Below are 15,629 nucleotides of genomic sequence, written 5' to 3'. Positions count from 1 at the left end.
TATATATATATATATAGCGAATAGGGCAATGAATATTGCCGATTTGGTGTCATGACTTCGACAAAAATATTAGGACAAAATTGACTCACAACCAAAAAAATCCAAAAGCAACCCAATATAATATATCAAATAATACATGGGAAATTTGATCATTATAAAATAAAATATAAATATAAGAGTAAACTGTCGATTTGCCCCCTAAACTTTCACCGAACTTTCGATTTCCCCCCTGAACTTTTCGATTGGAAAATTTCCCCCCTGAACTAATTTTTTTAGCCAATTTGCCCCTTACCGTTAGTTTTTCAAATATTCCATCCAAATTTCTGTTAAGTGAGACCATGTGCACAATATATGAGAGTAGTTAAGTCATTTTACTCTTAAAAATGATTAAAAAACTGAAAATAAATTTAAAAAAAAAATTCCCTCTATTTTTTACCTCTACCGCCGATCTCCTTGTACCCACAATTACCACCTCCTCCCACCCCTGAGACCCATCAACCACCATATCCGGTCCTCCCCCTTCCCACACACAGAGACTCTCCTTCCCCTCTCTATTTGTTATTCTACGAACAATGCAAGGAACGAAGAAAGTGGGAAGAGAGAGAGAGAGAGAAGAGAGAGAGAGAGAGAGAGAGAGAGAGAGAGAGAGAGATTTGTGATGCAGGAAGAGGGTTGGGTCATTGGGGTAGCAGAGGGTGGGGCCAAATCAGGGAGTGGGGTTACGGTTGAGGGAGATGAGGGTAGGGGGAGGATGTCGTAGGGGTGGGTGATGGGGGTGCGGAAAGGAAGTGGTGGTGGCTGGGGTTTTTGTATTTTTTTTTCTTTTCTTCGATCTGTTTTTGTTTAATCATTTTTTTTAATAATGTAAAATTACTAGAATGTTCATGCCATGAAGACAATAACACCGTATGTCATTTTTTATACATAGGAATGAGTGAAAAATAAAATTGAGGATATGAATTAGAGGGAAATTTTCAGTTTTTTAATCATTTTTAAGAGTGAAATGACTTAACTACCCTCATATGTTGTGCACATGGTCTCACTTAACAGAAATTTGGATGGAATGTTTGAAAAACTAACGGTAGGGGGCAAATTGGCTAAAAAAATTAGTTCAGGGGGGAAATTTTCCAATCGAAAAGTTCAGGGGGGAAATCGAAAGTTCAGTGAAAGTTTAGGGGGCAAATCGACAGTTTACTCTAAATATAAATGGGAAGAGAGAAAAGAATAAAAAAATGGAAGGATGAGTGAAAGTTGATGGTGCCCAAGTGAAGATGAAAGAAAAATATAATAAAAAATAAGGAAAATCATGAATGTTGTGTTCAAAACATCTTAAGAGGCGCGTAGCACCGGTGATAAATTTGTACATATTTTATTTTTTATTTTTTTAAATAGGCTAGCAATAATATGATTCAATCCAATTTCAGAAAATATTATTTTCTCTATTTTTAAATACGTTCAAAACATCTTAAGAGTCGTGTAATGCCAGTTATAAAAAAGGTACTTCCCACACGGATAATAATGTGATTAAATTAATTGTCAAATGATTGTTTTTTTTTTAACAAACAATATTATGTATACTAAAGGGGAAGGGAGTGGGTTTAGCCTCATAATGAGCTAGCAATAGTGTGATTCAATCAGTTGTTTATTAACATTAACTTAGTTGTCAAATGAATGTTTTTTTTTTAACAAACGATATTATCTACACTAAGGGGGAGGATGTGTGCTTAGCCTTACAATGGGCTAGCAATAGTGTGATTTAATAAGTTGTTTATTAAATATTATATTCTCTATTCTTAATATAAATTCTGTAGAGATCGATTTTATTATGTGGATTCAGTTGCTCCAATTAGTTTATGAGAGGTTTCTTCTAGCGTGATGTAAGATTATTCATTTACTTCAAATATTTGACTTTTCTTTTATCAATTTACGCATATAAATACATTTAAAACGTGTAAGTCGTGCGTAGCATGCCATGATTCAAAAAAATGTTTTTTGCACGCGCTCTACACTAAGGGGGAGGGGGTGGGCTTAGCCTCACAATGGTCTAGCAATAATGTAATTCAAGCAGTTGTTCATTCGATATTATTTTCTCTATTCTTAATGTAAATTCTATGGAGATCGATTTTATTATGTGAATTCAGCTGCTTTAATTGGTTTATGAAGGGTTTCTTCTAGCATGATCTAATATTATTCATTTACTTCAAATATTTGACTTTCCTTTTGTCAATTTACACATATAAATACATTTAACACGTGTCAGTCACGCGTAGCATGCTGTGATTCCAAAAATACCTTTAGCATGAGCACGTGCATGAAGACTAGTTATATCTTAATACATCCTACTTTAGTCAATTGTACTGTGGAAAGCGAAAACTAATCAATGAAAATCTAAATTAGTGAACAAATATTTTAATTAAACACCTTGCACAACTTATCTCTCTTAAATTTTTAATACTTTTGCGTGGTTGGTGAAGAAGTTTTGTTACTGGTTGGTGAAGAAGTTTTTTTCAAGAGGGGAGACCTTTGTACCTCTTTTGGTTCTGGAAAGATTACTTTTCTTCAGAAATGGGTCATTTCCGGATTGCTTCCATTCTAATCCATTAAGTCCGGGATTTCGGACTATTGAAATTTGATCCAACGACTGAAGTTATTATAACTTTTAAAGTGGGCCCTGTTTGTAGCAGTGGCGGATTCAGAATTTTAGCATCGGGTGGTCCTAATTTTATAGCAAAAATATTAAATAAAATAAAACCAAAATAATACTGAAAGAAATAAACGACAAAGTCATTACTATTTATATGTCTACCAAAATAAAAATGAGTACAACTAAATATGTATAACTCTTATCGTGAATGCAAGACTATCAAAACTTTTACGATTAAAACATAAATAAACATTGTGTTAAACACTTAAGTGACACGTCCTTACAACATGCACTAATAAATAAACCAACGTCCCCATGAAAAGCTTGCATAACTAAACCCTAATTAGGGTTTTGGGATCAAAAGAAGAATGGCAGACGTTTGCAAACCTAAAGGCTAAGCCCTAATGTCAAGGGATAGAGAATAGGGTAAGTTCAAAGGTTTTTTGCTGGCTAGAAGAGTTGAGGAATCCCAAAGTATCTTTGCTGGCGAATGAGGATATTTTTGTCAGGTATTGTTTATATTCAATTTTAAATAAAAAAATTACAATAATTTCTAACCGCACGAATTACAATAAACGAATATAATTAAAATATCTTTAGAAACAGCAACCAAATGGCAAAGGTGCATAGCAAAAGGCAAAACACCAAAGGTAAAACGAAATGTTTACTTGAGTGAGATTGGGACCCACTTAATTTACTCTCTCCTTTTTATTAAAATCTCTAAATTGTTTTTTACTTGGGAATTGATTAAAAACCCATCACGTGGAGTCTAAGGGATGTCCAATCACAATGAGAAGAGCAGTTGGCAGTGCTTTTAAAACTTTTTTTATTGGCTTGGCTCAAAACAGTGCGTTTGGCCAAGTTATTTTAAAACATAAGTCCTCTTCTTTCTCCTTCTGCAATAGAATGAGTAGTGCATCGGCAGCCATGGCTGCTGTTCTCCACCACCACAGTCCATACTTAGGTGGTCCTCAGTGGTTTCAATAGGCTTTTATCTGAGCTTGCGGGTGGTCCTGGGACCACCTCGATCCCTTAATGGATCTGCCTCTGGTTTGTACCCATTAGATCAAATTTTAATGGTTCAAATCCCCGGACTTAGTGGATTAGGAGGAAAGGATCCAAAGAGGATCCCTTTCCCTTTTCTTCCAAACAAAATGACAGCGGTCCAACTATGAGGTGGAATTGCAATTTGTTTTCGTCACCAAGAGCTGCATCCAATCTGTTGTCAACATGTTCAAAAAATTGGGTAAGATGTGATGGTGATTCCCTGTCGTTTGTCAAACCCTAGCCAATTAAATAATACCATTTATCTGCTTACTTCATGGAGTATGCGAGTCCGAATCCTCGTTGGATCCTCTTTGCGAGGATCCTGGGGATCTGTGAATTGTGTCCATTCATCGTACATCATGCGGTCAGAAATCATTTTAAATATTTTTATTTAAAAATAAACATAAACAGTACTTGAAAAAAAATGACCACACGATGTACGATAAACAGACACGATTCACGGATCCCCACGATCCTCAACAAAAGATTCAGAGAGAGAGTGATTAGTTTGAGCGGATATTGACATAAATATAGTATTATTCGATGTCCAGAAATTATTAACCTTTTCTGTTTGGATCATTGAAATGATCAATTTCCATAGGATTATTTAGATTAATTTTGAAACTGATTCTAATCGTTTATGTGTGTGAGACTCACAAAACAACAATGGCAATAAAAGCAAGTCCACTTTTCTCAATTGCTCAAGCAGATGAGTCACTAAATCCCTCAAAACCCCTAAAATCCTTTCCACCCCACCCAAATGAGTCGAGCTACAGTGGAAGGAAGTAGAACCCGACTGTTCAATCAGGCAAGAATAGCCCAACTCAGCGCCTAAGTGGAACTGGTGTTAGCCATATTTTTTTTTTTTTTTGTGTCAGGCGCATGTAGTTTACGCACGTGTAAGGCAAGTCAAGCGACCAAACCTGCAATGCTGGAGGCTGCACTGCAAGCACACTCAACCCTCAGCAATTCATGTGTGTACTTGTTTTATGAAAACTTCGGGTTTCAAAGACACTAAATTTGAAACTACAAGTTCAATTTGGTTTATGAACTTCCGGTTCATAAAATGAGGTACCCATAAGAATACAAAATACAATATACAACTAAGTGTAGTGGATTTGGGTTGCTTCAGGAACTCAAGTGTAAGTGCTTCAGGACTACGAAATGGAGTCAACAGTTCAAAGAAAAGAAATAATTTATTGAATCGTTAATTGCCAAAAAGTGGACTTCAGGCTAATAATTTTGGATTAATTGTCCGATTAATGGACTGCTAGTCACTTTAATTAATTCAATAGATCATAACTATTCAGGTTTAATCGTAGAAGCAAAAATAATGATAACATTCAAGTTAATATTAGCTGGAATGCCAAAGAATAACATTGGGTTCGAAAAATTATAGCCCAATCTCGATGGGCTAGGGTGCCTTGTACATGGTAAGGCCCTAAAAAGGCTTAGTAGGCCACATGTTAGCTGTAAGACAACCCAATCATGGCTGCAGGCTACGGGCCGTAGGTCTGGGATAGGCCTAGCAGCTAGACTATTGGTTCTAAGCCACAAAAAAGCGCGGTGAGTACAAGCCTAACAAGGGGCTGGCCTGGGATAGGTGTGCGTGAAGCCCAGCTGCAAGCTGGCTTCAATTTGGGCTATGTGCAGTGGAAACCGAGCAGCTTTAAGGCTGTTGGTAGGTTTAGGCCGAGGGTTAGCATAGCCCAACAAACAGGCCAGGGGCATAGGTTGGACCCAGCAAGCAACGGGCTTGCTACTGATTTGGGCTAGGGACTCGGGATAAGGCCCATCAACTTAAAAGTTGCTAGTTTGGGTGGGAGGGGCTGCAGGCCCACGGTAACCCTTACCAGGCTGAGGCCAGGTGTCTGTGTAGGCGCAGCAAAGCCTAAAGGGCTGCTGCGTAGTCCAAATGTCGAAACAATGTCGTTCCAGGTGGCGTGCTCGACACAGTTAGTTGCAAGCCAACAGCGATGCTCTGGCGGCGAGCTGCGACCTATGCCACAAAAATCCCAGAATTTTTTTTTTAAATTTGTTTTTTCAAATTCTAGGGTTAAAAACCTAATTACTTCTAAATTATTTTCGATGCCTTGACTCACAAATTCCACATAGCATAATTGCGTATTGCATGAACAAGTATGTGTGTGTGTGTGTGTGTGTGTGTGTGTGTGTGTGTGTGTGTGTGTGTGTGTGTGTGTGTATAACTGAAAGGAAAATATAAATATAGGGTGTTCATACATCATGGGGAATGTTTTCATGCTTTACGGTCATTTCAAATATCTTAAATTATTTTAAAGGAACCTGATTGGCAGAAAACAACTAAGCCTTTGAATTTGTAGAATATCCTTCACTAAAAGCCGGAATTGCATCTCTAGTGCGTTATATCACATACAACAAAGAAAAATTAAATTGAATCAATAGCATGTAGATCAATTCAATAAAATAATAAAGTAATTATAAAAAGAATGATTAACACGTAATACTTTTAGGATTGAAGAACAAACTTTATGTAGCGCAGCGTCAATAGTGTGCTAACAACGTGTTGTAGGCATAATTTACTGAAAAGTTATGGAGGCCAGAAAGAGAGAGTGTGGCATAGAAAGAGAAGAGAGAGATGTGTAATTGTGAGGTGTGTTATATTTCATCCCATTGTGCATTTATTTATAGTAGTTAGGAAGGTAAATTCCTTACCCCAATATGATTACAACTTTAATAGGATAATATCTAACCGTAGAGAATATTTCAAGATACCCCTAAATACATTAGAATTTACATATTCACATTCAAATATAATAGGACTACAATAATTGTCACATATATTTTTTTTCTTTTTTGTTTGCTCTTTGTAAATTGCCAAGAGAACCGATCCCGTTCATGGATTAGTCAGGATAACACAAACGATGGCAATGGCATCATCTGAATTTAGTATATTATCTTTTGAGCTTCACGAAAATATGATGCTTGATCAAGAATACTGTAAGGATTTATATGGAATGTGTTTATCATCACGTGACGTTTCATTTTTATTATATAATGTTAGTGTAAATTATTTTAGATATTTTATTACATTATTGAACTGAAGCAACACAATAACGATAAATTTGTTCCATGCAAATTGCTCTTTTATAGTTTTTTTTTTTTTTTTTTTTTTGAAAGCGCTCTTTTATAGTTTGTCCAATGCCATTCTAACCTCTTTGCGTCATTTCACAATTGCGTAGATTAAGTAACTTGTTTTGCCGGGTCAACAAGGGAGAAAAACTTTGGACTTAAAAACTTTTCAAACACCATAACATATAATAAATAAATAACAACGACCTTATTGTAAACTTTTTAAACCATCGAGTATAACATTGTATTGAAGAAAACTACACGTTTTGATAGGAAAGTTTTGGATTTGTAAAGGGCCTACAAGCCAACAAGACTTTTTGCTTTGCAGTGATAAACGTTTATCGTACGCACTATTATTCTTACGTTGCAAAGATGTTGTTTTCACGACTCGAACCCATGACTTTCCGGTTACAAAGGACCAACATTTCTATTGCACCCTGGCTCGCCCTCAAAGTTTGGATATGTAAATTATTGTTAACTTTGTTCATATATTTTTAAAAAACAAAACTGAGAGGGAAAAATATTAAACACATTACCTTAAGAGAATTTTTATTAGCACTCTAAAAATCTCAATCTACACTCCTCTAAAGTGTATTTTTCTTTTTAATTATCGAAAAATATTATAACAATTTTTTTATCTTAAATATAAGTATAAATACTCTTAAGGATCCCTAAAAGGAAATAAAACAAAACAAAACCAGATAAAGAGTACAATATAAAGCTAGACTTAAAAGGTAAGACCTGTGGGAGGCATGTGGGGTCCTGCATGGTGGTCGACAACATGGGAAGAAGAGCATCTCTTGAGCTCAAGATGGGGATCCTCTTGACTAGCCAATCTAGGCCGTTCAAATGTAATCCAACGGTTGCAATTATTATAACTTTTAGAGGGGCCCCCTGTTTGGAACAGTTAGATTAAATTTGAACGGTCCAGATGGGTTGGTCAAGAGGATCCCCATCCTGAGCTCAGGAGAGGATCCTCATCCGGCACAACTTGGTACCACATCAAGGGCATGTTTACCAAGGGGGAATGGGATGGTGGGAACCAGAATTGCACATATCCCCAACCATTCCAACGGTTACCAAACCATCAGGAATTAAAATAATTGTGGGACCTGCATAAATCAGGAATTCAACTCCTGAAAGGGTCGGAGTCCAATTCTTGAGTGGTAAGGACCAATGAAAGAATAAAAGTTACTAGAAAGTAAAAAAAAATGGTTATTCTCTCTACTGAAAAATGAAAGAATATTAGTTTTACTAAAAATAATTAGATATAAAATAAATTAATTACAATAGGGGTATTTTAGTAATCATATTAATTTTTATTCTGATTCATGTGAATTGGTAAACCGTTTATATATATCAATACCATTTAAACTCATATTCTAGCCAATTTTAGTAAACGTCTTTAATATGAATTTGATTCTAATTTCACTTCATTCTAATTCATTCTCAATTCAGTTCATCTCAATTTGATTACGAATTAGTAAATAAGGCAAGGAGGTGTGTTAGTAAACAAATCCCTATATATTGCCAGTTAGCACACCCATCTCTTCTACCCTCATTCCTCCTCCTCCTCTCCTCCTCCTCTCTCTCTCTCTCTCTCTCTCTCTCTCTCTCTCTCTCTACCAACACCAAATCCAAAAAATGGGTTCGACCGGAGAGACTCAGATGCCTCCAACCCAAGTCACCGACAAAGAAACAAACCTCTTCGCCATGCAGCTAGCCAACGCCCCCGTTCTCCCCATGGTGCTCAAGACAGCCCTCGAGCTCGACCTCCTCGAGATCATGGTGAAAGCCGGGCCGGGCGCTTTCGTTTCTTCGGCGGACTTATCTTCGCAGCTGCCAACCAAGAACCCTGACGCCCCCGTCATGCTGGACCGCATGCTGCGCCTCCTGGCCAGCTACTCCATCCTCACTTACTCCCTCCGCACGCTGCCCGACGGCAATGTCGAGCGGCTGTACGGCCTCGGCCCCGTCTGCAAGTTCTTGACAAAGAACGAGGATGGTGTTTCCATTGCTCCTCTCTGCCTCATGAGTCAGGACAAGGTCCTTATGGAGAGCTGGTAATTACCACTCTTCTTCTTAATTTATCATCATAATTTGATCCTAAACAAACATTAATAATGGGTTTTAAACAGGTTCATCAGAATAAAATCATAAAAAAGTTACTAACTGTGAGTTGGGCCTTGAGTATGTGATTGTTTTCTATATTTTTAGGGGGTTATTAAGTAGACTAATTTGTTAAACTAAATTTGCAAATTAAATTATGTGCTATCAATAAATAATAATGTTAATCAACATTTAAGTAATAATCCAATCATCACAACTATATCATTTAATTTACAACATTAGTTTAAAAATTAGTTTATCTAGCATTACCCTTGTTAGTATAGTAGAGTAATGTTTTGGAGACTATCTATTTAATATATATTTTATAAGATAAATGCTAAGATGACTCTCTCAAAGTGACACTTTCCATAGACTCTCTGCCACTTTACAGTTTAACGTTAATTTTCTTATCAAATATTTTGTCAAAAACATGAGGTGTCAGAGAGTCCATTGAGAGTTGCCCTAACATTTCTCATTTTATAAACTATATAATGTGTTTATTGACATTTTGATTAACATGTTTATTTTTATTGGCGACACATCAAATCGGTTACAAATTTTGTCTAAAAAGTTAATCTACCCAACATTATCCTTTGTACTAAGAGATATGATATGGAGATTCTATCAAAATGATACTTTCTATAAACTCTCTACCATCTCAATTTCAATTCATTTTTCGTACCAATATTATAAAATTTATGCTAAAAACATAAGTTGTTAGACAGTCTGCTTAACATTTCTTTTTGGGAAATGCTGAGGAGACTTTTCACAGACTCTCCGTCTCTCATATTTTTGGTACATTTTTGATACAAATATTATAAAATATTGTGTCAAAAAATAATATGACAAAGAGTCTGTAAGAAATTCCACTGTGAAAGAGTCTACTTAACCATTCTCTTTATCATTCTCTACTATTTTCTTCTTAGTTCATACTACTTTTGCCCGATTTGGTCGTTGGGGACAGACAAGACTGGAAATTCATCATTCTTGTACAGTTTGAGGAATTTTGTAAAGGAACATATGTTTAATTTAAACAAGTTAGAAAAAAATGTAGGATAATCTAGTTACATCTTAACATTTTTTCCTTGGTATGACTCCATTGTTTAACACTTTAATTATTCTATTCTTCCATAAAGCTTCAATGTGACTTAGGTTAATTTGCTAGAGGTGATTTAAATCCCCTCCATCATTTTCATAAGAACGTCGGAATAAAACTGTATACTCGAACATAAGAGGTACTGCCTTGCTAAATAGCGTAATCCACATCAATACAAGAATTATGTCAACAATTCCTTATTATTTGATGCTTGTGAGTTATGCGGGCATTGAAACACGTGGTAGGTGGCTTGGCCAAGGTCACATATGAGCCATGGGACCCGGCTTCTCTGCCCTCCTAGTTCTCATACACTTTTATCCCCTCCTATTTTGTGCGGTCACGGTTAAGTCACGTCAACATTTTATATTGATTTTTTATAAAAATAATAAGAAAAAAAGCAATAGTGATATAAAATATTGACGTGGTTTAACCGTGACCGCACAAATAGGAGAATATGAGAGTATATGGGAACTGGAAGGGCAGAGAAGCCAAGTCCTGAGACATGCCCATATGACTGATCAAACGACGTGTTGTTTCGTTATTTTACACATGCTAAATGCTTTTGGTTGTGAGAGTGACATGTATGCTTGTTTTGGGTTTGTGCAGGTACCACTTGAAAGATGCAGTTCTTGAAGGGGGAATTCCATTCAACAAGGCCTATGGAATGAGTGCTTTTGAGTACCATGGCACTGACCCTAGATTCAACAAGGTCTTCAACAGGGGAATGGCTGCACAATCTACCATTACCATGAAAAAACTTCTAGAGACCTACAAGGGCTTTGAGGGCCTTACATCCGTCGTAGATGTTGGCGGTGGCACTGGTGCTGTTGTTAACATGATCGTTTCTAAGTACCCCTCGATTAAGGGTATCAACTTCGACTTGCCTCATGTCATAGAAGATGCTCCTCAATTTCTTGGTATGTTCTTCATTTCTGATAATGCTTGTAGTACAATTACTTAAAAAGCATTTACCTCTACCTCAACCTCTCTCAAGTTCGATTTGTCCTCCTCTAATATTGCTTATGTTTGTACTATTTATCATTTTTCCTAATGAATATGAGATCTATGGATGTTGGATGTAGGTGTGGAGCATGTTGGAGGAGACATGTTTGCAAGTGTTCCAAAGGGAGATGCAATTTTCATGAAGGTTAGTTATTATTTATCAAAAAGAGAGTCGATGACTATTTTGTAGTGGTAATATCAATTTCTTATAAGAGCTTAGTTGCATAATAATTTGGAACTACTCTCAAATCATGTATGCAATCTTGCAGTCGATATGTCACGACTGGAGTGACGATCATTGCTTGAAATTTTTGAAGAACTGTTATACCGCGCTCCCTGACAATGGGAAGGTGATTCTTGCTGAGTGCATTCTTCCAGTAGCTCCCGACAGCAGCCTTGCCACCCAGGTAGTTGTCAATCTCGACGTGATCATGTTAGGCTACAACCCCGGAGGAAAAGAGCGGACGGAGAAGGAGTTTGAGGCCTTGGCTAAGGGATCTGGATTCAAAGGCTTCCGCGTCATCTGCTCTGCTTTCCACATCTATGCCATTGAGTTTCTTAAGAAGATTTGAGTATAACTTTGGCAGTGGTATGCTGCCGTCTGCATTCATATTGCTTTTATTTTGATATGGAGGTCGCATATTTTCACCATAACTACGTTTATATGTTACAAATAAAAAATAAAAAAGTAATAAGAAAGTGATTTTATGTTCGTTGTAAGTTATAAATTTGGATTCATACGCTCGCAATGGGGTGGAAAACATGAAAAAACCTGGTGTACGACGGACAAAGCATGTGTCTGTGAGAGTTTTTTTGTGGGCGTATGAGAGTATCTTCTTGTGGGCAGATGAATGAAGCTACTGTGAGCCTCGCTCTAACAGTATTGGTAACGGCTCGACACTAAACATTACTTAGAGCCTGCACCAACCAATAATTTTGATTTTACAATTACACGTGCAAATTGACAATTTGAGATTCTCTCTATGCAATGTTTTTTTCTTAGTGAAAGAACTTGCATTTTGAGAAAATCTCAGTCACAATCAATATTATTTAACTTTGATCTCATTTATGGGAATGGTTGATATTCATCAAAGAATCACTATTTTTTACGGTTTCAATTTTAAGGTATAATATGATCATTATTATGTGGATTTGCTTAAAGAATCTACTCGATGACAAAATCTCATTTCTTCAATTTTCTTTACCTTTGATTGAACTTATCACTATGGTTGATTGTTTTAGGGTGTCTTGCAAACATTGGATAGAATTCGAGTTTGTATACACAATTTGATACTTATAACCAAAAATCAATGCTCTAGCGCAATTTTTTTTACCTAAGTAATCAACTCTCTCAACAGATAGAATTAAAGTTAATTAATAGAATTGATTGCGAGTGAGATTTCTTCACAACAATCAGATTCAATTCAATTCAATTCGAATTGAACTAATCAAATTTGATTCCATTTCTACCAACATCGTAAGTTCATTAGTAACTACATCTCTTCGAGTCAGAACAAAAGCCATTTCAAGTACCCTCCCTATGAACAAAATTACATGAACTTGACCGCCTAATAGTAAAACAACAGTTCACTTTTCTGGTATTTTTCATACACCGCTATCCGCAATACGGCTAAACAACAGGAGCTTTGTTCATTTCTTCACCGTGGCTTGCCGTTTCATCATCCTTTTGCACTTCCAGTCACTGATGTGCGCAGCGGCGTGGCAATGTGATAGTTTCCACAACCCGCATGGAGCGGAAGAATCGCAAACATAGCAGTAGCACTACATACAATCAGTGAGTTCACTTTTGAGATGCCAAGTTAGACAATATAGATAGGGAATCGGGGATACATTCACAAGATGCAAATATTTGAAGTTGTAAAACTCTGTTACCAGCTCACAGTAGCTCTCATGGGGTGTCGTCTCGAAAGGAAATTTCAGGCAGAGGTGTCTTGAATGTGGATAGTCTCTACAAGCAACCTACACAGCATCAATTCAAATCCACACGAGCCATCAGACATTCACCAAATTAGCTCATAAATTTACAAAAATTGGAATATGAACAGATAAGCAGAAAAGTTTCTTATAAATTTAAAAACTTTTGAGGTCAAACACCTGAAGGTTCATAGGCAAAATATCACAATGGCGTTACAATTTCTAATTCATTTTGTTCACCTGCATTTTCCCAGCAACCAAACACAACAACAAAGAAAGAAAATTGATTAAAAATTTCCTTTCTTTCGCAAAACCCTAGAAGGGGGTCATATGTAACATGGGGTTATGATTTCAAATTCAATTCTTCACCTGCATTTTCCAGCAACCAAACAGAAGAAAGAAAATTAACACAAAAAATTAAAAGGGTCAACGATAAAAATCAAAACCTGTCCTTTCTCAGCAACAACAGCGATATCGGGAGAACCGCCACCACCACCACCACCATTATCCGACACGGACAACTTGGAAAACTGCACCGGCTCAAAGGGGTCGAAATCCAAGATGAAGCAGTCCTCGACGCCCTCAAAGTGTTTGACATCGACCTTGTTTTTGACACAGGCAATGTGCCTGATTGGACTCCCGTCCTCGTCCTCCGCGGAAGAAGACGACAAAGCTTTCTGGGGAGTTTTCTCGGCTGTCACTCCCTTCTTCTCGCGCGACGGCGTCGTCGACGATAGATTAATCGCTTTGACACCGATTCCGATTTCGCTCATTTTCTCTCACCCAGGATTTTGAGTTTTTTTTTAATCTCTTTTCGTCTAGTGATTCGGATAAACAGTCACGTTTAGTACTGGTTTGGTTTGGTACTGTATTTTATAAAAAGTAAGTGTAAAAAAAAATTTGTTAAACATTTAAAAATAATTTATTTTCATAATTTTAGATAAAAAAAATTAAAAAATTGAAACAGAAAAAATAAATTTATTCTCACAATATAACAAAAATATTTTTTTTTCAAGGCAAAACAGTACCAAATCGCCCTTACGCTCTCGACACAATCACCACTTCGTTTAAAATGAAAAGGAGGACCATGCCATAATTAGAAATTAGAGAGTTTTAACGAAAAGTCCACGGTACTGTTCACTTTAACGAAAAACCACATTTTTACACTAAAAAGTCAAACCTAGTACTATTTACTTTACCCTTTATTTTGTCATTATCATTAAAACTCAAAATTTTCAAACCATTTTCATTAGTTTTCCTTAGAAATTATGAATTATCAATGTCCAAACGACAACTTGGGCATAAATAAAAATTATGAATTATCAGTGGCAGTGTCGTACAAGATTTCAGACGACAACATTTATCAGTATTATAAACCCAATTTCACCTAAAAAAATGTCTCAAATCACGTGCATGTATAATCTATACTTCCACCATAATTGGAAAATTATGGTTTCCTTCCACTCATATAGGTAGACAACAAAAGCAACTAACAACAAAGGATGAACAGATAAAACAGGTGCATATTACCATGCCAGTTTGTCAGGTATGAATATCCTTCAAAACCCAAACTCCTGCCTGCATTGATTGTTTGCAGGAATCATATTTATCCATCTCATAATTCGAATTTGAATTATACAAGCAGGAATCGGGAATATTTTTTTTTTCAAAATCATTGAAATCCACGAGATAAACTCAGCGCTCTCAAAATCGTCGGAATCTGGCAAATTCATTTCAAAAACTACAGTGACAAGTGCTGTAATTCGTTTGAAAATTATGGACATCTAAATAACTGACGTGGAGATATATTATACTTGCTAGGCCCTACCTTGGACGACGTAATTACTCCTTTCATAATAACCTTATAAAATTGGACCCATATTGAAAGACGCCTTTAAACTACGTGGATGTGTGGTGATTCCTCAAGATGAGACAAATAAAAATTAAGGTAAATTACAATTTATCAGGTTTGAGATCTATTACAACCTCATATAATATTTTCAAAACATTTTATTTTCATGCCTTAAGTACTAGTTTATTTCAATATAATACATTCATTATATTTTCCATCCATTAATGACGTCATTTCCAAATTTGTGTCATTAAAAAAATAATTTTTTATACCTTAAAAATATTATAATAATTTACTCTATTTAAAAATAATAAAAAAATAAAAAATAAAAAACTGAAAACCCAGAACCCGACCCACCTCCCTCCCGTCACACCATCGCCACCTTCAGCCCTTTCCTCGGTGTTTCCTCCACACTCTCTATCCGTTCCCGGAGCCTCACCTCCGCGCCCAGGCTTCACTCTCTGTGGCATCCCTCCACCTCACTCACGACCTCACCGTCCCTGAGAGGACCGCCGATCACCAAATCCGGCAGGCCGCTTGCATCAACTTCAAAAACCACCTCAAGACGCGCTGGGCTCCTAACTCCTCTTCCGGCGAGACCCCCATCCCTGATGCCGAGAAGGACCAGATCAAGGGCTTCATCGTCTCCCTCATGCTTTCCGCAACCCAGGACCCAACCTAGACGGCTAAACCCCTGATCGTTGAACCTCAAACCCTCTCTCCCTTCCTCCCTTCTCCTTTATCTCTCCATTTCTCACTGCAATTTTGGGTCGGGGATGACATCCTCACCGACTTCTGGTGGTCTGAAACAGCGCACACCCCTCATCACAAAT

General features: G+C 36.8%; 2 protein-coding genes across 2 annotated transcripts; one reads left to right on the top strand and one right to left on the bottom strand.

Annotated features, from left to right (window-relative positions):
• Positions 1–8,196: 8,196 nt before the first annotated feature.
• LOC103439958 (caffeic acid 3-O-methyltransferase-like) lies at positions 8,197–11,721 on the top strand. Its single transcript, XM_008378606.4, has 4 exons — positions 8,197–8,865; positions 10,614–10,924; positions 11,090–11,154; positions 11,279–11,721. The coding sequence occupies exons 1-4, from the start codon at positions 8,447–8,449 to the stop codon at positions 11,579–11,581; spliced, it is 1,098 nt and encodes a 365-aa protein (XP_008376828.1). The 5' UTR covers positions 8,197–8,446; the 3' UTR covers positions 11,582–11,721.
• A 687-nt stretch (positions 11,722–12,408) lies between these two features.
• LOC103439959 (RPM1 interacting protein 13-like) lies at positions 12,409–13,826 on the bottom strand. Its single transcript, XM_008378607.4, has 3 exons — positions 13,391–13,826; positions 12,903–12,989; positions 12,409–12,791 (listed from the first exon to the last, which is right to left on the bottom strand). Exons 1-3 carry the CDS (start codon positions 13,715–13,717, stop codon positions 12,660–12,662), a joined length of 546 nt encoding a protein of 181 aa, XP_008376829.2. The 5' UTR covers positions 13,718–13,826; the 3' UTR covers positions 12,409–12,659.
• Between the last annotated feature and the right edge of the window lie 1,803 nt (positions 13,827–15,629).

Source organism: Malus domestica, chromosome 07, assembly GCF_042453785.1.
Source record: "Malus domestica chromosome 07, GDT2T_hap1".
NCBI lineage: Eukaryota > Viridiplantae > Streptophyta > Magnoliopsida > Rosales > Rosaceae > Malus > Malus domestica.
This window is presented reverse-complemented; position numbering and strand designations above follow the sequence as displayed.